Source organism: Drosophila suzukii, chromosome 4 (assembly GCF_043229965.1).
Source record: "Drosophila suzukii chromosome 4, CBGP_Dsuzu_IsoJpt1.0, whole genome shotgun sequence".
In the NCBI taxonomy this organism is placed as follows: domain Eukaryota; kingdom Metazoa; phylum Arthropoda; class Insecta; order Diptera; family Drosophilidae; genus Drosophila; species Drosophila suzukii.
The window spans coordinates 1,725,343-1,752,445 of record NC_092083.1 but is presented as its reverse complement, the minus strand read 5'-3'; the positions used below and the strand labels follow the sequence as shown (position 1 = coordinate 1,752,445).

The 27,103-nt window shown below is 35.7% G+C and overlaps 1 protein-coding gene and 1 long non-coding RNA gene across 5 annotated transcripts; one reads left to right on the top strand and one right to left on the bottom strand.

Annotated features, from left to right (window-relative positions):
* Positions 1-1,198: 1,198 nt before the first annotated feature.
* Positions 1,199-27,103, bottom strand: Syt7 (Synaptotagmin 7). 4 transcript variants are annotated; one of them, XM_036813076.3, is made up of 9 exons: positions 26,929-27,087; positions 18,384-18,546; positions 11,105-11,245; positions 10,965-11,046; positions 9,562-9,864; positions 7,249-7,329; positions 7,012-7,180; positions 1,621-1,833; positions 1,199-1,540 (listed from the first exon to the last, which is right to left on the bottom strand). In XM_036813076.3, exons 2-9 carry the CDS (start codon positions 18,542-18,544, stop codon positions 1,440-1,442), a joined length of 1,251 nt encoding a protein of 416 aa, XP_036668971.1. In that variant the 5' UTR covers positions 18,545-18,546; positions 26,929-27,087; the 3' UTR covers positions 1,199-1,439. The 4 variants fall into 4 exon arrangements, with proteins under 4 accessions (XP_036668971.1, XP_016944179.1, XP_016944178.1 ...); XM_017088690.4 differs by lacking the exon at positions 26,929-27,087 and adding an exon at positions 19,114-19,256; XM_017088689.4 differs by lacking the exon at positions 26,929-27,087 and adding an exon at positions 18,759-19,235.
* LOC136117253 (uncharacterized) lies at positions 2,792-10,463 on the top strand. The gene is made up of 3 exons (XR_010654669.2): positions 2,792-3,018; positions 3,097-10,201; positions 10,288-10,463. It is a non-coding gene; the product is annotated as an uncharacterized lncRNA (long non-coding RNA).

The window sequence follows — 27,103 nt, the reverse complement described above, 5'->3', positions numbered from 1 at the left end:
GTTGTATTTTCGATTTTTCGTTTTTTAAACTCAGTTTCAATTATCAATTATAAATATATTTTTTTTTAATTCTTTCGTTTCTCTCTTACTTTCTCATATTTGTTCTCGCAGTTGACGCTTATTCCGGCAATGGTTGGCTAATAGTATAATTTGTATAGTTATTTTTAAAAATGGTTTATGTTCTGGTTTATTGTGCTAATGCAATCCTTTTCTATTTAAATAACCTACATTTCTATCATACGGTACAGTATGTGATTAAAGAATATGTAAGGATATTATAACTTTTTTCCATTTTGTTTAATTTAAAACCGTGTAACAATGTCTTTTCGTCTTTAATTAGACTATTTAATGTTATAGTTTAACAATTCAATCGTATTATATACATTTTCATAAAGTTATGGGTTTCATTCATTGCTTTTATCAGATGTCTTCCACGGAAATATATCCCTATAGGCGTTTCCAACTTTCTTATCTGATAAAAATTATTATGTCAACCCTGGTACCATTTGCGTTATTTTGATAAATTGCCAAAATAGGGGCAGACAAAGTTTTCCCAATTGGTCTTCCGCATCTTTTAAATTTGTTAACTTCCCTATATATGAAATTCAACTTAAATCAAATTTTAATTTTAAAGCAAATCAAATTTAAAAGTGTATAAAAAATGATTGAAAAATATATTTATACGTACATACATTTAATGACAAAGTGTAGGTTGAAAAGTAACAAACTTCATTTTGTCAAGGGAGTTTCTTACACTGTGTTATAAAATGTTACCTTTGTTATTATACATTAATCAAAGTATACTGTTTTTCGATTTTATGTGTGTTAGATTTAAAGCCACGAAAATGCTCTCACCCTGGATACCATACAAATAAATGAGATCTGTGGTTATCGTACATTTTTATACCAGGCACTGGTGCACCGAGATATTGCATTCCTTGAAAATCTAGACATGTCAGTCAGTCTGCTCTTATGAGAAAGTCAAAGCTGTTCAAACATCGAAACTTTTTACATTTCGAGCCTATTTTTCTTAAAATTTCTTAGTTATAAAACATTTTCGTGGTCATTCAACACATCAAATTCTGGCGTTACACAGCGTTATTTTAGAAATTAATTTTTTAACAGATGTTACAATATTTTATAATCCATGTTGTATAATAATGTCCTTACAAACCATTTTTCTACATATAAGCACGTATAAAACTATTGCTCTTATCAGAACAATTACTTTATTTAAATTGTATGGCTTTTAATAATTATAATTTTTCAAACATAATAACATTAGTTTTGTGCAGATTTCAATTGTTTTCCTTTTTTTAATCGGTATGATATTGCTATATATGCAAGTATAAATCAACGTATGTACATCCACGTACGGGTTTCTCCGGTATACTTACTGGTGTTAGTGTTATGTATATATTATTGAATTATTATTAAAGTTACTCAGGTTTTAAACGATGCCATTGTACTACAGTTTGTCTGGGCTTTGAGATCATGTCTTGCCAATGCTTAGTTTCTGATGCTCCAGAACCGTTTTTACCTATTTAAATAACATTAAAACATATATATATTGGTTAATTAAAAGTTTACATTGAGCACAATTTCAATCTTTATTCTTACCCGCTAATAATATTCGCCCTATCAACTCGTTCCTTCCTATGTTATCAAAATCCATTACCATAACATCCAAGGAACATTCTCTTATTTTTTCCCAAGGAACGTTAAAGCTAAAGGATTCATTAAATACTGGATTTAACGTACATGTAAATATAGGCGTTTTTCTTTTCTCTACCCTTTTGTCTCCAAATTGAAGCCAAACCTTTACGTATGGATCTAAAGACATTATAAAATGAAAGAATATTAAAACCATGTTATATTTAATAATAGTAATAGATTTTTTTATTTTTGTGAGCGGATCCTAACAGAATAATACGATAGTAATTATACACGTATATAAAAACTTTGACCACCTAAATAGGTGATGTATTTATTTTTTACCTTTCTACTTTAAGTTAGCCCTAATATTTCCGAACTCTGTTGTTGCACGACATAGACTAGCAAACTCAGTGATCCACATGCTTGTTAGTCTGCCATCTGAGCCGACGTTGTACATAAATATGTACATATGTTATACAAGAATACCCATCGTAAGTTCAAGAGCGCATTCCAAAAAAAATTGTTTTAGATCGCATTTGTTTTACACAAAAGGACACGCATGAACATTTTCCTAGGCCAATGTGCGTCCTAGGTGCGTTGCATTGCGGGGCCGTCTGGATGTGTTTCAATATAGTGCACCTAGATTCATGCCCAAAAGGAAATTTGGGAACGCATTCCGAAAAAATAGTTATATGACACATTTTGTTACGCATAGCTAATCGCATGATCATTTTCCAAGGCAATTGTGCTTGCTAGTAGTGATGTAAAAAAAACATCGATGCATCGAGCATATGCAGAACATATGGTTTCAGTGCCGCACAGACAAATTCGCGGTTTTTGTTTTAGTAATGTAATGATGTAATGAAAAAGACTGCTGAATGCTCATGAATTGATATAGTTTTAAGTTCGTTTATAAAATTGTTAACAAAACCACTCAATGAAGAAATAAAAAAGAAAAAACTAAAACTAAAACTTATTTAAATATTAAAAAATCTCAATAAAATATTTAATAGGCTTCTACAAATTGAATTAACGAAAAATAACGGAATGGGTTGAAAACATCGATGCATCGATGTTTCTAGCCGATGTTTCACAAAACATCGATGTATCATTTTGCAAACAACGATGAAGATCGACATCGATGTTTCGACCCAAATTTACATCACTACTTGCTAGGTGCATTGCATTGCGGAGCTTTTTAGAAGTGCTTATTGTAAGCACCAAAATTGAAACACGAAGTTTACCGATGGTCGTTATTTTATTTTCAGTTGTATTTTAAATTCATAAAAGTGAAGTTCGTGCTACTATTTAAAAAATAAATTGTTGCTTTTTGTTACCAATTTAACATTAATGTTTTCACAGGTACGTGCAGTTAATGTAGTTCAATATTAACACAAATGATAAAAGAACAAAGTAATACATTTTATGAAATGCGCGCAGAAAAAAGCAAACTCCGAAGCAGGAAGCAGCAAGCCCCCGTACACAAGAAAAGCGATTCCAATTAAAAATTATTTGGGTTCTTAAATATTGAAATAAAAAAACAATCATGAAATTAGAATCCTGTTTTATGTTTTCCTCGGGAGACTTAATTTCAGGGAAGGGTTTACAGCGCATTCCAAATAAATGCGTACAGAGAATATTTATTTGATGAATATACATAGGTGGATTCCTGGGTATAGCTTACAGGCGCATCCTGAATAATTATGTACCAGCATGTGTTTATTTGATGCATACAGGCGCGTTCCAAATATATGCACCTTGGTGCATGCAACAGATACCTTCTTTTTTGTCCCCCACCCGTGTAAATTGAGTTGGAAGGGTAATCACTTTTGGCACACGTTTTTGGTGAACATTTCATAATGAAAGAACGGCTTGTGGAATGCATTCGTTGCCGACTGGGTTACCCAGTAGTTCCACATGTCACCAATTGGCCTATGACATCATCGTGTCATTAATGCCGACTTCGATTTCGGAAGAGCAGACGATCTCATTCGACAATCGTGTATAAACCAACTCTCCCTCTAATTTTTTTTCCAAACAAGTTGACTAAGGTTTGATAACAAGTCGTTAGGTGTGGATGACACAACCCAGTTTTTGTCGATGACATGTCGATTAAAAGATGATGAATTTGTCATGTATGGCAACATCGAAGTTTTTATGTACAAAATGCGCCCTATATTTCTGCCAAACTCTAGTTCCATTAAGCTGGCAGAGGGAATAGCGTAGAACAGCTGTTGTTACACACACGCCGATAAATATCCTCGTGCAAATTTCTCACACAAATAAAAAAAACAATGTCATTGTATTCTGTGCCGACCGCTGTTCTAGATTAAGAATTATTATTTTTATATCCTTGCGGAGGGTATAATGATTTCAGTCAGAAATTTGCAACGCAGTGAAGGAGACGTTTCCGACCCCATAAAGTATATATATTCTTGATCAGCATGACTAGACGAGTCGATCTAGCCATGTCCGTCTGTCCGTCCCTTTATACGCAAACTAGTCTCTCAGTTTTAAAACTACCGGGCTGAAACTTTCCCAAAAGTTTTCTTTCTTTTACAGGTAGTATAAAATTCGGAATCAGCCGGATCGGACAACTATATCTTATAGCTCTCATGGGAATAATCGGAAAAAAAATTTAATAAAATTATACCTTTGGTGTTTCCTAACCTCCTAAGCTTGTTAATAGCATTTTTTAATTAGTTTTGAATTTCGAAATAAATTTTATCAACATCGGACAACTGTATCATATAGCTGCCATAGGAACGATCGGATAATTGGTGGGAAAATAATATGAAACAAATTATAGCTTCGGTGTTTTTTGACATATTATCTTGTAGTATTGGGAATATCATTTTTTGTATTTTTAAATTTAATAATTATAATTGCAATGGTATACAAAATTCGGCATGCCGAAGTTGTCTTCCTTTCTTGTTTAGTAAAGGAATTGGGATCTGCATTTCTTGCTTCGGCATTAAGAAGTTCACATACCGTTGCACTTACAACCATGTCATCAAATTCAAATTAATTATTAGTTATACACCGATAGTTTAAATACCAGGCAAATGATTTCTTCGTCTATTTTTAAAAATGAGTAAAGAGAACGCTATAGCCGGCATCCTCGACTATCAGATGCCCGTTACTCAGCTAAGGGGAGTGCGAGGGAGATGGTGAATTGCAAGCAGCAAAGCGACTGGACTGTTCCCAATACTGCCCACCCCGCAACAGCGCTGCCTATCGTCGATTCCCTTATTTGGTTATAACTTTTAAATGGATGGTCCGACTAAGACAATTTCAGGCAATAAGATAGACATTGCTATTTAAGGCAAAATGGTCTTACACCTTTAAAAGCCCTACCACGTGGGCGCTAGAAAGGTTTTATATAGACGGACATGGCTAGATCGACTCGGCTAGTGATCTTGATCAGAAACGTATATAATTCTTAAGGTCGGAAACGCTTCCTTCTACCTGATACGCACGTTCCGTCGAGTATAGTATACCCTTTTACTCTACGAGAAACGGGTATAAATATACAAATCTGCCTCGTATAAATTGGCATTCTTACGGTTTCCATTTTATTTACCCCAGCCATGGTATTAGATGCAAGGGTATAATAACTTCTGCTTGTTAAAGTACATTTTTTAATTAACTTTAAATCAAACAAAAACACCTCTTAACGAGGTAAAAAGTAGTGGCGAAAGCGCTCTTAACAAAAATTTCTGATATCAACAATTGTGACGAAAAATGATATTACATTCGATAAAACAAATAAACTATATTAAATTTATGATTTCGGCCCGCAACAGTAAATATTTATTTACCTACACGTAAATTTTCTGCTGTAGCGTGCCGAATACATAAATTTAATATAGTTTATTTATTTTATCGAATGTAATATCATTTTTCGTCACAATTGTTGATATGAGAATTTTTTGTTAAGAGCGCTTTCGCCACTACTTTTTACCTCGTTAAGAGGTGTTTTTGTTTGATAACAGACGTTTTTTTTGCACAAGAGTTTAAGTACCTCAATACCATGACTAGGAGTCGTCCCCATATGGCTTGGCTATTGAAAAACCAAAAACACACTTTTTTATTTCCACTTCGGCTTTAAACTTTTTAATAACAAGTTTTATCGCTTCAATTACCTATTTTAATAGCACAAGTTTGGAATCTAAAGGGTTGTACAGTTTCAGATTCGAAGAGAAATCTGTCGTTTCTTACATTTCCCGCTGAACTAGCGGGTTTTTCCAAAGTGGTAGAACAAATAGATCAAGTTTCCTAGCAAGTTTAGCTTCATGCAAGTAAAGGACCCTAAAACCATAACTGATTTTCCGTTTGAAAAAATCTAATAAGAATATTGTTCATTAAATTGGTTTTTTCTTGTTTATTCCAATAATTATGAAATATTACGTATACGGAGCTGAAACCAGTTGCACTTTTTACCGCTTAATATCTTCCAAACGGTAACTTTTAGGGTAAAAAGTGTTATACATCAAAAGTTGAGGAATCTCAAGGGCTACAAGATATAAAATTTAAAAAGAAATCGTTCGACTCAATTTTGAGAAAATAGTCAAAAAGTGGTTTTAAAAAATAACTTTTTATCGTAACTCTAAATCTATTATATTCATACAATTTTACTATATAAAGAGTATTTAGCAAATTAAATTATCTTTTCAGAGATATATAGCACGTTTCTGTAGCATTTGTAGTTTAGCTACTATAATAATATAATAATATAATTTTAAATCTGGCTTTTTTTTTTATTTTCCGCTAAACTAGCGGGTTTTTCCAAAAGTCGTAGAACAAATGTTTTCTATTTCAACCCTAAAACTAAGATGGGATGCATACAAACCCACAAACAAAGGGACAAACATTTTCATTTTGGAATTGTTTTTTTAATTACTTTTGAACGGAACATCGGATTTCAACAAATGAGGTGGCATTCGACGCGTATTCTCAGTAAGAATAAAACTAAACAGTTTGGGGATTTTATCCCCACCGTATCCAGCAGCTCCAATTTTCTAAATTTTTTCTTTTACACTTTCACCGCTTTTTCTCCCAAACAAATCTATATTTCGAAAGTCTTGGTATGCAATCTTCTTAGTTAGTGCGATACCTTTCGATTGGTGTATCACTCGTTATGATCGGATAATTGCAGATTTTCAATTCTGCGTCTATATATAGTAGTTGTCTTCGCACGCTCTCTTGCGCGCTTCGCCACTACGTGTACTGCCGTCCACAGTGATTAACACACTTTAAATTTAAACCCCACTTCATATAAACAATTGTGCAAATCCAGTTCGAGGAAAAAACTCTATAATTATGTTTATCTTTAAAGTTTGAGAAACTACTTACCAGATTTTCCGTTGATATCCTTGGCTTTCAAATTTCTTGCTTTTATCAATGTCAACGTCAAAATTGAGTTCGACGGATGATAGCAAAGGGAGGAAAGAAGTTCCCCGCATTTATCCTTTGCAGGGGGCTTTAATGCCTTCCAAAATGATTGTTTTCCAGCAAAGTCAACCTTATTTAACAAACAAATAAAAAGTAATTACCGTTCATAAAGAAAAAAGTATTTAATATATTATTTACCTGGCAAAGAGGAAGAAATACTTCTCCGATGGAGTCATCTCTTGAGAACCGATCGTAATCAAATACATGTAAGTGTAAAACCTACACCATTTGAATCGTCCATTTTAAACATATAACAAAATTGTACCGTGTATTTATATTATTTGACGTTTTTAATTTATAAATGAGTTAAATTTATTAGATTTTAATTTTAAAGAAAATGTTAAACTGCTCCAAATCGAAATGTTACCCTTTTGTCCAGTCTACTAAAGGTAAAAAGTACATTTCCTCTGACAAAAATTCAAGTTTGAAAATGAAGATTAAATGCGGCTAGCCCTTACAGATGATATTATTATTTTTAGTCAAATGTTTGCAATTCAGTAGAAAAGAAACATCCGAATGGTATTATATAAGTCGGACGTCCGGCTTAGACATTTTTGTACATTTGCAGAGTTTGAAGGACAGTGAAGGAGACGTTTCCGACCCCATACAGTATATATATTCTTGATCAGCATAACTAGACGACTCGATCCAGTCATGTCCGTCTGTCCGTCCGTCCGTACGATTCTACGTAAACCATCCCAAAAGTCTGATTTCTATTGCAGGTAGTATTTAAGTCAGAACGAGCCGGATCTGACAACTATATCCTATAGCTCCATAGGAAGCATAACAACATTTTTTGTTTGTTTATGTTTCTTAACATATTAACTTCTACTCTTGGGATTGTCATTCCTTAAATATATCAGAATTTGGAATACAATTTAAATAAATCGGACGACTTTATCATTTAGCTGCCATAGGAACGAACGGGTAATTATTGTCAAAATAATACAAAGACCGTAATACTTCGTTTATTTACGGTAGTAAATTAAAATGGAACATTATCTTTATATATATGTAATTATACCCGTTACTCGTACAGTAAAAGGGTATACTAGATTCGTCGGAAAGTATGTAACAGGCAGAAGGAAGCGTTTCCGACCCCATACAGTATATATACTCTTATATCACTAGCCTAGTCGATCTAGCCATGTCCGTCTGTCTGTCCCTCCGGATGAATGCTGAGATCTCGGAAACTATAAGAGCTAGGCTATTGAGATTTGGCATGCAGATTCCTAAGCTTCTTACGCAGCGCAAGTTTGTTTCACCAATGTGCCACGCCCACTCTAACGCCCACAAACCGCCCAAACAATCTCGCTTTACTGCTTGCATATCTTCATTTCCCTTTGGTCCCTTTAGCTGAGTAACGGGTGTCTGATAGTCGAGGTACTCGACTATAGCGTTCTCCCTTGTTAGTTATTAGTTTTCCTAAAATCGGAAAGCTGTGTACATACAATGCTCCCACGGGAATGACCTGCAAGGATATAGAAACTTCGACTTGCCGATGTTAGCTTCCTTTCTTGGTTCTCATCCATGTTGCATAGTTTTGGCTGTTTAAGAAAGCATTAAATGTTTTTTATTCTGAACTGAAACGGGTTGCACTTTTTATTGCTCAATATATTCCAATCGGTTATCTTATTTAAAAAAATTATATCTATCAAAAGTTGAGGAATCTCAAGGGCTTTATAGGTTGAAAGTTAAAAAGAAATCGTTCAAACCAATTTTGAGAAAATAGCCAAAAGGTAACTTTAAATCTATGTATTTAGACAATTTAAGCAAAGGCAGCGTAATTAGGGAATTGAATTACTTTTTCAGCGACATAAAGCATGTGTCTGCAGTATTAGTTGTCAACAGTTGTCAATAGTCGTATCTCAATCTTTTTAATACACCAATAAAATCCCCAAGATCCTTAAACCAAAAGGGATTCATACAACTGTGCTATCACTTGTAATCTTTAAGTGCAGGCCAGTTGAGGCTTACCAAAACAAGAAAGACCTCTAAATCGATGTCCTTGAAAGGAAGTGCAAGGGAGATGGAAATATATTAGCAATAAAGTGACTGTTTCCGAGATTGCACACCATACTATGGTTTGAACCATTTCAGGCATAGATGGATATGTACAATATTACAAAATGTGGGCGGCAGCGTTTTGGGCATCAGAACGAGCGTGGCACATCGATGCGCAAGAAGCTCTAGAATCTGCATTTTTAATCCGAGATCTCAGCGTTCATACGGACAAACTGGCCGACATACGGACATGGCTATATCGATTCGGCTACTGTCCTGATCAAGAATATATATCCTTTATTGGATCGAAAGCACTTCCATCTAGTTGTTACATACTATCCGTCAAATCTAGCACGCCTTTTTACTCTGCAGGTGTAAACGGTATACAAATTTACAAAATCCTGGTATCTGTAATATACTTACGAGGATCGGTTTATTTATACTTACACGAGATTGAAGTTTTTGAATGGGGAATCCCTCAAAGTAAAATGTTTCATTCCAACGAGGGTTTAGTGTTCGCCTTTTTATTTTGGTTTCCAATCTATGTTTTTTATCTGGTAACAAGGTTACACGGACATAAGGATCGGAAGTACCACTTAAATCTTTCGCAGGAAGCTCTTTTCCTTGCAAAACTTTTAAAATTAATGTTGTGTTTTGAAAATCATATTCCAAAGAAAAATGTATTTGTCCAACATTTTCACTCGGATCGTTGCTATCCAGGTACATGTCTGTCATTGAGATACTTTTATTCTAAAAAAAATTAAAGAATACATTCTTGAATAAGTACAGTTTTAACAAAATCATTGTTACTTAAAGTGATCCGTTATCTAACAAAGGGAAACATATTGTGACCCTTAAACTTTAGGTATTTATTCTTTAATAAAACATATTTTCCGCGAATAAGGGACCCCCATGCAGTCAATAACCTTATTACCCACCACATATTCCTTATCGACTCTTAGTATGTGTGCAGCAAATGGAACAGACATCCATACCTACAACAGCACTCCAGTCGATCTTAACTTTGGACAACCTCGTTCCTTTATCTGGCCTCTTATTAAAGCTGGCACTAAAGTTGGTATTATCGGTGCGGACTTTCTGTCTCACGTTCGTCTCCTCGTCGACGTAAAGACGAAAAATTAATTTATGTAATAACCAACATATCCACTACAGATCAGCCACTCATAGATTCCAAGCCCTGTTAAGGAATTTCTCACACATCCACGTTATCAGATCTCCTAAGGAATGTCAAGAAAAATCACCGAATGGACACCAATGCATGCAAACAAAGTATCACAAATGCAGCACTTGTAGCTTATCCGTTCCCGAAAGCTCAACTATACCTTGTATTTGATGCTTCTGATGTCGGGGATGTTCGTCGTCCTACAGAAAATCGAGAAAGAAACAGGCACCAAATACTAAGCTCAACCATCTCCCTCCAGAAAAGATCACAGTTCCCATAGACCGATTTTATCACGTTCATTTGGACATCCCGAGAACCGAACGCGATAACGTGTAGCAATGTGACGATATTTTTTTCAAAACTAGTGTAAACATAATTTTAAGTTTTCTAGCAATAATCGAAAATTTGTACTACTCAAAAATAATTTATCTATTATAATAATTACTTTAAATTAAGAAAAAGGTAATCAATTTATTTGAATCAATTATATTATATAAAAACTATTACGGTTACTCCTTATTTTATAGGTAGTTAAAATTTGTTCTAGATAACATTTGATTTTGAAAAGGAATACAAACAAAAATGTAATTAAGTTTATATACTTGTAACAGAGTAATCATCCAAATGTGTTGAGGGTTATAAAGAGTTTAAAGTACTATATACTTACAGCGGAATCCTTAGCAGTACCTTCTCCAGCGTTTCCAACAGAAGATACATTTTGTGGCTTTGTTTGTGCAGTTCCCGAACCACTTAAAAAAATATTACAGTTTTGATTTTTCATTTACGTAAGATACTTAAGTTACTTACCCAATTAAAGGAGTTCTAAGGCTTAAGAATCCATTTAACTTCCTGTTTATGTTATTTTGAAGTGGTGTTGTAATAGCTTGTGTTACTGGCACTTGCGGTTTTGTAGGTGGATTACCAGAGTCAACAATATCCTGAGCAGCCCTTTAAATTAAAAAAATATATAAAGCGAGTACTCCCGTTTTATTGTTTTTATGATTAAACATGTAGTATATGGGAAATATTTTGGAAAACCAATAGGGCTCCCACTCTGTGAATCTTTAAAGTTCTTCGGCAGAAAATCTTTAAGAAATAGCAACTTTTTAACGAGAAAACAATTTTTATACAACTAAGGCCATTTGTTTTAAGAGATATAAGACAATTTCAGAAAAATAAAACAAGAAAGGAAGTTATCTTTGGGAAGCCTATGTTTATATACCCTTGAAGTTATAAGAAATAGCCAATGTTAGTTACACAATCATTAACTGTGAAGGATTGTTGCTAGCTTCAGTAATGTTGAAAAACACTTTTTACTGTGTCTTCGTAAGAAAGGAAATTTTGAATTAAAGATGTTGGCGCCGGTAGGGGTGCATGGTCCACTTTATTAGACTTTATGCTATCTTGGTGTCAATCTGATGCTCCGTTCAAAAGTTATTCAAAAAACAAAATTGTGGGAGACTTTTCGAAATGAAAATTGTATTCTGTTTGTCACTTTATGTGTTTCTCAGTGTTGTAACGTCCTGGAAATTTTTAATGATGTTAAACAGCTGCATATTATAAACGTTAGTTTAACCACTTTTAGAAAAACCCGCTAGTTTAGTGGGGAACTATAAATAGATCAAATTCGTACCCTCGTAACTTGTGAACTGCTAAAGCTAAGGACATGTCCTACGCATCGTTAAAACTAAAAAAAAAATAGAGAGTTGAAATTTACTATGTAGATTCCTTGGTTTCTTATTCAGCGCAAGTTTTTTTTAAAGTGCCACGCCCACAAACGCTTAGGACGCTGAGTCTGTCTAGCAATTTTTGTAATAGTTTAAATATCACAATTAAATCTCTGGCGCTCACATTATCGAAGATTTTGTTTCAGGGTAAATCTAAATTGTCTTTATTTATAAATACATATCTAAGCTGTAGATCGCATTGTTATTCGAAAAGTTATGACTAACTTAATTAAATGGGGTTATGGCAAGGACATTAGTACCGCTACCGTCCGCTAGGTGCCGTGGCGCTTGGTGGCATTGGTGCACTCAGAAAACAAAATTACTTAAGATGTGTAAAAATGACCTACAATTTTAGGAATCATAAGAAACAAACTGAGCCAACGCCATACAACGCCTAAAATTTAGGAAATAATATGATTAATATGATTTCTGACCTAATAATAAAAATTCCAATATTTATCATCAAAAATGAATTTATTGTTTTTCCATTTGTCTAACACTTTATCCGTACCCATTGGGAACCCTCAAAAAAAATAAAAGAATAATAATAAAAGAAAAGAAAGAATAAAAGAAAGCAAAGGGCTGTTCGGATGATCCATCAATTCGACGTTTTGGCCGGTAAAAAAGGAGCTGGTTTGAGCTGATGTGTAAGAGCTCGCATTGTCATGGTTCGCAATTATCCGTCTTCTCTAGTTCGTCTTTCGAATTACTCCGAAAACTTTCGGCAATCAAATTGTGGTGTACCACTCAGAATTCACAGTCCTAAGTTGCTCAAGCGGATCCGTTGCCACATGACGTAACTTTACCGAAGAAACAGGCGACCTTTTGCTTCGGAGTGCTTCTTCCACCAATCCACACGATCCTTAATTTTGACCGATCGTCAAATTGTGCGAGATCCAACAAAAACAAACCAGGTGTTTTTGCAATATCAAATGTATGCGGGTGGAAGAAATGTCACATGACGATTCTTGCATTATCAGTTCACGCTCGGCATCAGTGTTATCTAGTACAACGACTTTTTTTAAACGACGTTCACGTCTTGAAGCGTCTTGACTATATACTTCGAAACTTGTGAAAAATGATTGCACGAAAATGTTCACAGGTAATTTCCATTTTTTTGCCGAGGTAAGTTTTCGAATAATTGTTAATCGATATCAAACGTGGTAAGGCCTAGTACTCAGATCGGCTAAGAGTTTCACTAGTCGAAAAATCGTATTCTTTGTAGTGTGACCCGCAATGCATGTGGCATGGTCTTACTGTCAAGCAGATGGGCTTGTTGCCAATCGGAAAACAAATCAATTGGAGCAATTTAAAAAAAAGAAGAGTCTGCTGGTGCACAAAGAAGTTGAAATAAAAAAAAATAAAATGTTCAACAAATGTTTTTATTTATGTAAATTAGAGTTAGTTTAAGGCCTCCTTCTCTTCCCACGGATGCTTCGCTATCTTTCCCGCGCCATCTGCAGTCGAGCTCCGAGTCCGTATGGGCTGGCCAATAATGGCTGGTGATGGCTTCTCCAGCTGTCCCTTAGCGGGAGACCATATTTTCTCCTCCCTACAGAAGCCGGCACGTCCTACATCTCCGCTTTAGCTGTCAAGTAGCTGGTGGAGGTGGAGTCCTCAATGGAGAGCTCGTTGGAGATCGAACGATATCCCTTGTTCCTTCCCACTGGGATTCTTTAGTGGATCTCCTCCAGCGCTTCAACTATTCTGCAGGTTTGCCCCGTTGTGGTATTGCTTTCCGTCGGTCAAGTCCCACAACAATGGGCAACAGCTTGGATAAGGCGTCCTTTTTTATCTGCACTAACCTTCTTTCTCCGTTTTTGGTGTTTTCATTCCATTTTCAATTTTTAAATTCCCCACCGCTTCTGCACGAACACCGCCAAAGATGAAATTTCTTATTCTTTGGGCCGCGGCTAACGGCGTTCATCGAAAATTCACTTTCTAAATCTGGTATTTTTTCTGGTATTTCCTTAGCTCATCTGAGTACCGCGCTGAAGAACAGACCCGACGAAAAGCTTTAGCCGCCTGTTTGCCTCTCGCTCACTCCTATGTTTAGCTCGCGGTTTTCGTCGATGTGAGTACTAGGCTTAACACATGAAAAAGGTGTATGAAGATTTTATCGATAAAAGTCCAAACTTTTTTTTTGGGAAGAGTCCAATTTGTCTCCATATGGCTAAAAGTGTCCTAGGCCAGAAACTTAAACATGTCCTCGTATGTCCTAAAAACTAGGTATTTTCAAAAAATGTTTAGTGATACTAAAACAATTTTTTTTGATTTATTATAGTGAATTCGTGTAAGCAAATATTTTATCTTCCTGAAAAAATAACGATTTTTATTTTTTCCGCGGTTGGATCGATCCCCGGTCTTCCGCGCGATAGTCGGATAGTCTAACCTCTGGTCTACAGTACCACATAAAGGCTCCGCGGCAAAACCTGTTTCTGGGAGCACAAGCAAACTTTATTTTTAGAATTCTCTAGCTCTGGGTTTTGAGGGCATATGGACTTATTTTAAGTAGTGGTGCCCACTGGCCTGACTCGCTAGTCTGGCACCGACAATGTAAACCAGCGGTCGGCACACACATACCATCACAAGTTTACCTTGCATTAGTTTGAGTGTAATAAACACGAAGTTGGCGCGCAGCCAAGTCCCGAAGACCCATGCCGAAGTCACACGAACATCTACGTTATACGTGAGCGAGCAGCGGATGGGCAGTACAATTCCCTATGCTCACTTAATAGGCCGCTGCCGACCGCTGCTGTAAACGATCCTGTGGCTTCGGCCGGCGTCTTCATTTTACGCACACAAAATCAAGTCTTGCATTGTGTGGGCACCACTGCTTTAACGTTGGCATTGGCCAAAAAATGTAGTCTACTATTAACCTTAAAATAAGGTAAATAATCACCATATTGTTATTTCTAAGTCATGCGTTACATAAAAAATAGTACTACTTTTTCCTGGGTGTGGTGTGTGCCGCGCCAATGGAGTGCACTGGAATTTTATTTTATTTGAAATTTGAAACATAGGGTATCTGGAGCCGAGGCGATTCGTCTTAAGAGATGTTTTTGTTTGATATTAATATTCAAATCTATGTTTTTATAGAATACACCTATCCCTCGCTTTGCGTCGGGGATACGTTCCAAAAAATACGACGCAAATTGAAACGACGCAAAGTGAATTAGGATTTTCTATAGCAAACCATGTAAAGTTCGAAGATGGGTTCCAGGGTTACAAAAATACTACTTTTTAAAAAGAAAATTCAGCAAAGAGATCATTAAAAAAAAATTAAAATAAGATTTCATTTTATTACATATTATACATATAAAAACAAAAAGAAACTAATTCATTTAAAACAAAATAAAATCTTCAATTACATACTCAATTATGAGAAATAAAATTAGAATTAATCACTCTCTGACGAGTCTTTAGAGTCTGTTGTCGTAGGCCGGTTTTCTTTAAAAAAATTGGTCCAATGTTTGCTGAACTTTTTTTTTTTTAAACATATTAACGACTTCATCCCAAAACAACGCAACATCGAAAATCTAACGGCGCACAATGAAAATTAGTTCTAATTAAGAAGCGACGCAACTTCGAGGGATAGGTGTAGTTAAATATAAATCAACAACGAAACTTTTTGGTCAAAGGCGTTATATGGATGAGACAGTAAAAAATTATATACCTTAAAAAAACGTTTCTTCATATTTTTTTGCGGGTTTCAGAAAAATCTCTACGGCGAAATGCAGCAAGAATTTATATACCTAGGTGAGTATAGGGTATAGTGACGAACGATTAGTTTTTATACCCGTTACTCGTAGAGTAAAAGGGTATACTAGATTCTTCGGAAAGTATGCAACAGGCAGAAGGAAGCGTTTCCGACCCCATAAAGTATATATATTCTTGATCAGGATCACTAGCCGAGTCGATCTAGCCATGTTCGTCTGTCCGTATGAACGCTGAGATCTCGAAAACTATACAAGCTACAATACTGGGATTAGGCATGCAGATTCCTGAGATTCCTGCGCAGCGCAAGTTTGTTTCAGCAGAGTGCCACGCCCACTCTAACGCCCACAAACCGCCCAAGCCTGTGGCGCCCACAATTTTCATGCTAGATAAAAAAATAACTGAAATGTATTGGTGTCGTCAATACCTATCGATTGATCAAAAAAAATTTAGCCACGCCCACTCAAACGCCCATAACGCTTAAATCTGTATACCGCCGGTAAGTGGCGCATTTCAATCCCGCTTTGCTGCTTGCATATCTCCATTTCCCTTTGGTCTCATTAGCTGAGTAACGGGTATCTGATAGTCGAAGTACTCGACTTTAGCGTTCTTCCTTGTTTGAATGTCAATTTTCCAAAAATTGATATTTGTCAAGGGTTTAAAAGCAGAAAGTTTCTGACATCTATTGAGCCTAATCCTGTAAAAGTTCGTTGGTGAAATTCTAGCGGACTTAAATACTACAGCTCTTGGCGTGAACCCATATTTTTTTCACTTTTTAAAGTTGTAGGGTGAGGTGCCGAACTGATAAATACACACTAAAACTCTATGCAGATGTGAAAATTTTTATTTGTTCTTCAAGGAATTCTAAAAAGGTACAATAATGAACTACAAATTTAACTGTACGCCTAAATGACTACTTCAGTTCTTGGTTTAAATTGAACCAATTAAGTTGTTCAATTTCTAGATCACAAAATTCAACAAAAAACAAGGAAGAACGCTATAGTCGAGTACCTCGACTATCAGATACCCGTTACTCAAAGGGAATTGGAGATATGCAAGCAGCAAAGCGAAATTAAAATGCGCCACCTACCGGCGGTAGACAGATTTAAGCGTTATGGGCGTTAGAGTGGCCGTGGCAAAATTATTTTTGGATCAATCGATAGGTATTGACGACACCAATACATTTCAGTTAAAATTTTTTATCTAGCATGCAAATTGTGGGCGTCACAGGTTTTCGCGGTTTGTGGGCGTTTAAGTAGGCGTGGCAAACTTTTTTTAGGTCAATCGATAGGTATTGATGAGAACAATACATTTCAGTTAAAATTTTCTATCTAGCATCAAAACTGTAGGAGTTACAGTTTTGGGCGGTTTGTGGGCGTTAGAGTGGGCGTGGCAGTCTACTGAAACAAACTTGCGCTGCGTAAGAAGCTCAGGAATCTGTACGCCAAATTTTAATAGCCCAGCTCTCATAGTTTCCGAGATCTCAGCGTTCATCCGGACAGACAGACGGACAGACGGACATGGCTAGATCGACTCGGCTAGTGATCCTGATCAAGAATATATATACTTTATGGAGTCGGAAACGCTTCCTTCTGCCTGTTACATACTTTCCGACGAATCTAGTATACCCTTTTACTCTACGAGTAACGGGTATAATAATTGTTTTTTTAAGTAAAGGCTATGGAAAAGAAACAAATAACGATAAAATGTCAACAGATACCTACAAAAATTAAGTCTTCATACCCTACCCTTCATTCGTCACGATACCCTACACGGTACTGTTGGAAATATGATGGTACCACTTTCATAAGGCGCAAAACAATAAAACACAAAGTACCAAGAACTGTTGCTTAAGATCTTGTTAATACGTGCATATATTTGTCTGACCTGGTTTTCCCCAAAGTTTTGGTCTGGCATTTCTGAAACCCTTATAAATTAAATACGTTAGTTTTTCAGACAATATTATCTCACGAACAAATTACGCGAATTCTTAATAATGTTATGGTACATACATCGTCGGCACGACAATTTAAATCGACAACAATTATTTGGAATTTTTAACGTGACGTCACATATAAGATTTGACGAGTTCGTCACCTTACCCTACTCGTAATCTAAACTGCACCCCCCTACATCAATTCAAATTTTACCGTAAATCCGTCCATACAGATTTCTGTTCCGTTATAACACCAACTAGTCGTAAAAATTCGAATCGTTAGCACAGAGCAACACGAAAAATGTAAGCGGAGTTTGGGTTTAAAAATCGCAAAGTACTCAACGAAACGAGTCAAGCCCCATTTGTCGTTTCTCAAAGAAAGACTCAAAGATTTGGTCATCAATGATAATCCAGTGACTTAAAGATTAGGCTCACAATGATATTTTAGCCAACAAATATAGACAATTTTTTTCAGAGCAGTGAATATCGAAATGTAAGCTCCAAAATGCAATGGAAATATAGGAGTATCCAAAATTTTAAGGCCAATTTCACGAGAGGTAAACAAAATTGCAATCGGATTTTTACTTAACATCTTAGCGTTGCTATAATATCAAAACGCGAGCTAATTCAGAGGAACGCCAAGTTATAGTCCAAACCGAATCCGCCACATGAGATGGCAAAACTAACATTGTACGATATAACTTACCTAAGACTATAGCTACTAGATTCTTCATCTTCATTTGGTTCAATAAACTGTAATTGGGATCTTTTATGCCTCCACCACAAGTATCCGCCAGCCAGAAAGAGAGCGATTGCAATAATAAGACCCAGTACAGCCAAACACGCTATTAGTACTATGCTCGCCATATCTGCAATGGGGATTTAGTAAAGGACAGTTTTATATTTTGATAATTTCGCACCTTAAATTTTAGAAAATAAACTGGCAAAAATGATTATGTAAGATTAAATATACGTATATGTAGTGTATTGTACATACATATATATGTTTAAAAGTAATGCATATAAAAATTCATTTTAAAATAAATAAAAAAGACTCATAATATACACAGTTGTACAATACCAATGTTATTTAAACGCCAACGTTATATTTTCTACAATATTAAAGATGTAATATCTATGTTGGTTATTTGTTTATTTGTGAGAAAAATATTACACTTGCAGTCGCATAAAGTCGTACTTTAAATTTCAATGGCTATGTTTTGTTTCGTTTATTTGATGTTTTTATATCTAAAAAACTACACATTTGTTATGTTGAAACTAATGTGGCATCGGTTTTTGTTTAACACTTCTTGGAAAGTCTATGTTTATATATTTAACAATACAGGCGCACTAAGGTTTTAGCTGCTCAAAAGGGTAACGCAGAGGCCAAACTGATATCTAAAACATAATAGTTGAAGTTCTATCTGTTTACTAACGGTCTTGCAAAAGTGCATGTATTTATTATTGTAACAAACTAAGGTCTTTCCTTTAAATTTTACAAAAAGAACAGTTTATATTTTAGCTTTAAGCAAATTTATTCTTAAAACAATACGTTCGTATAAGTTAATATCGAGCTACTTATGTATGCCAATGAAAACACGTCGAATACATTTTTTTATAAGAGCTGGGTCGTGTCATTCGCATGAAAAGCTCAACTCCGTGCGCATGACAACTAAAAAAACCTTCACTAATGAGAGCGAGAGCCATATCCTGAAGTGCTTTTAAACTTTTTTGGTTTTCTGAAATTAATTGTCGCTTTACACGGCGAACATTTACAAAACAAATACTGCAAGTTTTTTATTTATGTACATATGTACCTAACATGTACTACATGTTGTACATATTTATGTACATATGATATTATTGTCTAAATACATGTAACAAATTAGTTACAACTGTAATTGTATATAATGTACAAGGCGCTTATATAATTGTCTGTATCTATTTATTGCCATCAAAAATAGAGGTACAACATACGTTATACATACATATATTTATATATACAGCGGTGGTCAATGGTATTTACCCAAAAGAAAAGTTAAAAATTCTCATACTTTGAACTTACTTAATGTACATTTTGGCATCAAGGAAATGTCATTTAAATTCCGTTTGAATGATACAGACGTTTCTTAACCCATTCAGTACTTTATGAAAATGTCGAATTTTTGTAAAAATCTTCTTTTTAAACTTTTTACTCGTCTTGAAAACTAAAATTTGTTGATGCCAAAAGTTCCTCCAAACAAAACTAATAGTAACTGCATGGATGATTTTTGAAAAATCGTTTGGCTTATATTTTTTATGAAACTTTTAGCAACAAAGAAGTTTAGTTTTCCAGACGAGGAAAAAAGTTTACACAGTAATCTTTTATCATTACAAGAAGTAAGTTCAAATTATGAAAATTTTTATACCCGTTACTCGTAGAGTAAAAGGGTATACTAGATTCGTTTCCGACCCCATAAAGTATGTCCGTCTGTCCGTATGAACGCTGCGATCCCGGAAACTATAGGAGCTGCAATACTGGGATTAGGCATGCAGATTTCTGAGATTCGTGCGCAGCGCAAGTTTGTTTCAGCAATGTGCCACGCCCACTCTAACGCCCACAAACCGCCCAAAACTGGGGCTTTTACAATTTTGATGCTATAATAAAAATTGTAACTGAAATGTATTGTTCTCATCAATACCTATCGGTATTGTTCTCATCAATACCTATCGGTATTGTTCTCAAAAAAAAGTTTGAAACGCCCACTTTAACGTCCACAAGCCGACCAAACCTGTGACGCCCGCAGTTTTCATGCTAGATAAAAAACTGAAATGTATTGGTCTTGTCAATACATATCGATTGATCCAAAAAAAAATTTGCCACGCCCACTCTTACGCCCATAACGCTTAAATCTGTCTACCGCCGGTAGGTGGCGTATTTTAATCTCGCTTTGCTGCTTGCATATCTCCATTTCCCTTTGGTCACTTTAGTTGAGTAACGGGTATCTGATAGGTACTCGACTATAGTGTTCTTCCTTGCTAACTTTTATTTTGTGTGAATACTTTTGATATATACATTCATTGGTGTTTCAGTAAAGTTCGATATGCGGAAAAAAAACATGAATTCTTAATGTAAAAACATCATACAGGTAGAGGTTTTGTTATCTAAAGAAAGATCCAGGGCGTTTATCGTTTATGATCGTGCAAGGCGTTGTTACCTTATTAACTTAGTTAGTCATAACTTTTAAATTTACTCTAAAACAAAATGCGGTTTTGCCTTAGTTTTCAGTACAATTTTAGTTTTAATTGAAGGCTTAATTTTAAGTCGAACCATTTTGACGAGCTTTACTAAAAATGCCCAAAAGAAGGCTCGAATTATTATATAATTCGCTGCGTAAAAACTCCTAAATTCAGCTTAACCCCGACTTTCTAGCCATTATAGTTCATACGGATGAACAAACAGACAGACGGACATGGCTAGACGGACTTGTCGACTTTGGGAAACGCGTGAAATCTCTCCCAGCCAAAAACGGCTTACAAATAACCTAACTTTACAGACAATGCAACTTATCCTTCCTCAGCAATGGGGCAACCATTATATGTGACCCAAATCACTAACCAGCCCGGAATACAGTATTCTATGAACGAATCGAAACCTCAAAAATGGCAACTTTAGAATGGACTATCATTGCGTGTTATTACTTGAAACCATATTGGAGGGATATTAAACAAAACCACCTCTTAACGAGGTAATGGGTCGTGTCGATCGCACCTTCAACATACAAAACTACTGAAAAACAATTTTGTGACGAAAAATTATTATAAACTCGACTTAATAAATACACTTCCTTAAATTTTCTTAATTGGCACGCTTCAGCAAAGTATTGGAGCTTTTTGCCGACACTGGCATATTCTATTGCAGCGTGTCATGTTAGGCAGACGTACACAGTATTACAAAATACATATCCAACGACATTTAGCACAAGACTGTAGCTTTAGTAGTTCACAAGTTACGGGCCTACGTAATTTAGCTTTTTTAGCTGTTTTCCCGCCAAACCTCGCTAGGTTTTCTAAAAGTGGTAGAACTAAAGTATATTATATTACGCTGTTTAAAAGCACCTTAAATTTTCAGGACTCGAAAGCCACTTTTTGAGTCAAGCTGACAAACAAAATAAAATTAAAATTTTGAGAACTTCCTCAAAGTCTTGTTTTGCGTATAAGCTTTACCTTTTATAATTTTAAGCATATTAACAATACATTTTAAAAATTATCACTTTTACACTTTAACTGTTCCTTCTTCCAAACCAATTCATTTTCTTAAAGTCTTGGTGGGTCTATAGCGCGTACTTGAACCGGGGACCTTTCGCATCAGAGACAGAAACCTTACCAATTGGTCTATCGCACAACGTTTCTTGCGGGTATTTAGTTCAAATGCCATGACAACCCATACTTAAGCACAGTTCGAAACTCGAACAATCCAAAAAGCTTTCGATCATTATCGAAGTACCCACAGTTGTTGTCAAAATGACACTATTTAGGGTAAAAAAATGTGTATACAATGTAGTATACTTTATATAGTATAAGGTCCTTTTTATTATACATTAAACTAATTTATGCCAAAGTTTCAAAGAACTCGGGCAAGTAGTTTTCTTTTACCGTATTTTTAAAGTAAAAAATTCAGATGTTAATGAAAATAAAAAAAAATCTAGAAGTCAAAGATGCTGATGTAGCTGTTCGACTTCTTCACAAAACTTTTCGGAGTCAATAATTTCAACAAGTAAAAAATATTGAATAGCTCGTATGTCTTACTTGTTTCCTAAAAGAAACGTTTTCGTTGATTTTTACTGTTTTTTTCAGCAAATGAGTACTTTGCTTTTCGAGATCTTTCGAGTGCCATCCCCAAATGGAGTTATTACATCACAAATAAATTCGTTGATTAATTTACAAAAATCGCTCATCGCCGACTCGATGCGGTTTTGCCTTAGTTTTCAGTAATTTTAGTTTTAATTGAACCATTTTAACGAGCTTTACTAAGAATTCCCAAAAGTATGCCGTACTTTTTTTTCTTGAGGTTTTAATGTACGTTTTGCGCCAATATTTGATTAGTTTGCCTAACATCTAAAATCTACTTTTTTTCGTTCATCCCGCTTCTTTTATTTCTGAAACCAAACAACCGAATGAAATATCGATATTTCGAAAAGACAAATATCACCTTTTTTGGTTCGTCATTCACAAAGGAGGACTTAAGTATGCCTAAAGGTATGTTTCATTTCTGGCACTTCCTTCGGATATAAAATATATATAAAATATATATAAAATATATTATACAAATATAAATGTAGCATAAATACACCCTCTTTGTTAGTATTCCTTTTGTAAACTTTACTATGATCTTAAATAAATAAATAAATGAAGCATACTTTTGTGATTACTTTAGAATATGTCAAATTAACATTAAACAAATTAAAAAACAATATTTTCAAACAATTTTTTTCTAAAAATTTGATTATAGTAATCTAGAGAGATAACAAGAAGAAAAAAATAAAAAATTTTGTTAGGTCGATTATTAAATAAACGTTGAAGTGGGAGCCTCCGAAAGTAACAATTGAATTTGTTATCTCTCATACCTAATCGTGTATGAAAATAGATTGAGTGCGTCTTCTAGTTATTTTTATAAAAATAAGAAACCGAAAAGTACGTAAAAATTTCCGATTTGGCTTGGATTATCTATACCATATAAAAATCCAATAAATTTTACTTGTAGTTCCTTGAAAAGTTCAATCTTTTAAGAGAAAAATGCAAAAAACTGTATCCTTCTAACTATCCCTGGAAAGAAATTACAGATTTTTGGCCAGAAAATAAACTTTCTGGCCCAGTGTGCACCGTTTAAATGATTCCAGAACCCTTTAAAAACGATTTACATTTTAAATGAAATTTTGGATCACACATTCGACCCTCATATTCAACAAGACTTAAAAAAAAACTAAAATGAAGCATTAGTCAACAAGGGCCCCAACAAAACCAATTTTCTATCCAATTGATTTTCTGACTATCTTGGAATGCAATCCTTTTAGTTTTTGCAATACATTTAAGTTGGTGTCGTTTACGTTGGTCTCTTGGTACCGATCGGACCCTAACAGCAGAACTCCGCGGATATATATAGTAGTCGCTTTCGCGACATCTTTTGGTGCGCTTCAACTTAAACACGTCAACACAATAACTTAACTCAATAAAGAAAAACAATATGCTGCCGGAGAGGAAAGGCCTCATGGAGACCTCTGGCCCAAAAGCGAGGACGACCAACTATCATAGTCAAGGGAATTAAGATTGTCCATATAAACGCTCAAAGCCTAGTAATTGGCTGGATCGAATGTTGACGTAGTTTGTGTTTCCGAAACCTGGTTTGTTGATGGATCTAGTGATGTCCCTTTTGTGAGTAAAGGTTGTGAATTGTTCAGGTCCGATATGCGCAACCATTTATGTAATACTAAAATTCTCAGCAAACATTTTCAAAAAAATCACACCGATTTACCGGATGGGTTTAATAAAATCGCCAATCCATATTGGGAAGACAGCTTAGAACAATCTGATTTCTACTGTTTGCTCGCTAGCGGCTAGCTTAAAGATTTTTATGTTCGTCCCACCAAATTTGTGTTGCATGACAACCACTGAGGTCATTGGGCCATTGGGTCAAGTCGGGAAACTTTTAGTTTTCAAATGAGGTGCAGCACATCCTTGCTCCCCTTGGCCTTATAAACTTTACTTTCTATCGTATAATGACTGACTCCTCCCAGCTGCGCTTACGCCATCCTTTTATATGCCGTGGTGGTTTTGCACACGGCTTGCATCAGATCCAAAGTCCACTTACAGCCCGTGCTACCTTTGCTTTGTTCGCCTGATTTGCCGCAGGTTTGCATGTACCAATAGTAAAGACCGGCGTTGTCTCTTCCATGTCGTCAATTCCAGTCGCATGTGCTGTCAGTGCTCCAACATTACCGTTTTCGTACCAGTGCAGTGTGACCAATAGTGTGACAATCGGAAAAATAAATTATTTGCAGTATATTTGTTTCCTATCGATCGCACTATCGATCGACCGACAGTTATCGGGCCGTCCCCCAATCCAATTTTTCCATTATCTATTGCTTGTCCCTTTCTTCAGCCATGTTTTCCTAGCCCTTGAAACCTTGCACGGCAACCCCGCGCAACCGAATATGTTGTACCTGTATCGTCTGCGCTGGCATAGGTCGTGCCTGTAATGCTATTACGAGGCAGTTGTTATAATTTTTGCGTTTTAATGTGTCGGTTTACTTCGTGTAGTACCGTTTCCGTTGATAGTTCTTTCCGATTTTTCTCTAATGAGAATATGCAGTATTCTTTCAAGTATTTTCGTTTTGAAGAAGGCCGGGCTAATCTGCCTATAGTCTCTTGCTAGGATGTGAACTCTTCTTCCAACTTTGGAGATAACCACCACCCCTTCCAGGGAAATGGTAAGTGAGTTAGGTAAATTCATGATTGGTAAATATTTCTTAGACGTTTTCCATTCAATCGCCCATTGTATTCTCCAATGTAATTGAATTTACTTCGCTTGGCCACTAGTAGCTCTAGAGATTCTTCAACGGTCACCATCGCCAATTGGCTTGCTTATCAGCGTTGGGGTTGTGTAACTTTTGAATAGGGTCTTACTCGGCCTGGCTATATTTTTGATTCTTTTCACCGATTCACAGTAGCTAAACCGAGATTCCCTATTATAAACCGCGTTCTTACAATCTCTTTGTATTTACTTTTAAGGTTACCATATCTTAGTATCATAGCTGGTATTGAAAGTTTTACGCGCTCTTCTCCTAAGATCTTTGGTTCACCAGCGCGTGAGATCCCTTACTCCCATATCTAGAGCCTCTGGAGTGTACTCTTATTCTCCTTTTCATACCCTTGCAGAGGGTATTATGATATTATGATTTCAGTCAGAAGTTTGCAACGCAGTGAAGGAGACGTTTCCGACCACATAAAATATATATATTCTTGATCAGCATCACTAGACGAGTCGATCTAGCCATGTCCATCTGTCCGTCCGTTCCTAGTCTCTCAGTTTTAAAACTATCGGGCTGAAACTTTCCCCAAAGGTCTTCTTTCTTTTGCAGGTAGTATATAAGTCGGAACCAGCCGGATCGGACAACTATATCTTACAGCTCCCATAGTAATACTCGGAAAAAAATTATATATTTGGTGTTTTTTATCATATAAACTCCTACGCTTGGAAATAACATTTTTTAATTAATTCTGAATTTCGAATTTCATTTTATCAAAATCGGACGACTATATCATATAGCTATGAAAATAGTATAGGAAAATAATACGAAACAAATTATAGCTTCGGTGTTTTTTGATGTATTATCTTATACTATTGGGAATATCATTTTTTGTATCTTTAAGAATTTTGAATTAAATTTAATAATTTTAACTGCAAGGGTATAAAAACTTCGGCTTGCCCGTTACTTTTAGAGTAAAAGGGTATACTAGATTCGTCGGAAAGTATGTAACAGGCAGAAGGCAGCGGTTCCGACCCCATAAAGTATGTCCGTCTGTCCGTCTCTGCGGATGAACGCTGAGATCTCGGAAACTATAAGAGCTAGGCTATTAAGATTTGGCGTGCAGAGTGCCACGCCCACTCTAAAGCCCACAAGCCGCCCAAAACTGTGGCTCCTACAGTTTTGATGCTAGAAGAAACTGAAATGTATTGTTCTCTATTCAATACCTATCGATTGACCCAAAAAAAAGTTTGCCACGCCCACTTTACGCCCACAATCCGCCCAAACCTGTGACGCCCACAATTTTCATGCAAGATAAAAAATTTTAACTGAAATGTATTGGTCTCGTCAATACCTATCGATTGATCCAAAAAAAAATTGCCACGCCCACTCTAACGCCTATAACGCTTAAATCTGTCTACCGCCGGTAGGTGGCGCATTTTAATCTCGCTTTGCTGCTTGCATATCTCCATTTCCCTTTGGTCCCTTTAGCTGAGTAACGGGTATCTGATAGTCGTGGTACTCGACAATAGCGTTCTTCCTTGTTTTAATATTAGATATTGCGAGGAGTTCGTGCTGGCACCACTTTGCTAGTGGTCCAAAAAAGAATTGTGTTTCGACAATCATTTATCTCTCGACTTTATAATTGCTAAATTCAAACATAAAGTTTGGTATAGTATTGATTCTAACCCTGAAAATCCTTTATGCTAGGAAAAAATGGTTTTATGCTATCAAAAATAGACTCACCCCTTTAATTTGCTCCAAGCTACCCCAGAGCGTGTGCCTGGCATGGCTTAGGATCCTACAACCAGACTTATCCTGTTGTCTTCTACCAATTCCATAATTCTGATGAATAGCTCTGGCGGAGACGCTTCGTCGTGGGGCATACATATATGCCGAGGCTAAGAGCATCCTGGCAGCT

Coding starts and splice junctions, on each gene's coding strand:
- Syt7 (XM_036813076.3), bottom strand. CDS start 18,544: ATGGCGAGCATAGTACTAATAGCGTGTTTGGCTGTACTGGGTCTTATT. Junction 11,246..18,383: donor TCTAGTAGCTATAGTCTTAG/GTAAGTTATATC, acceptor TTTAATTTAAAG/GGCTGCTCAGGATATTGTTG. Junction 1,541..1,620: donor AGGGCGAATATTATTAGCGG/GTAAGAATAAAG, acceptor TTATTTAAATAG/GTAAAAACGGTTCTGGAGCA.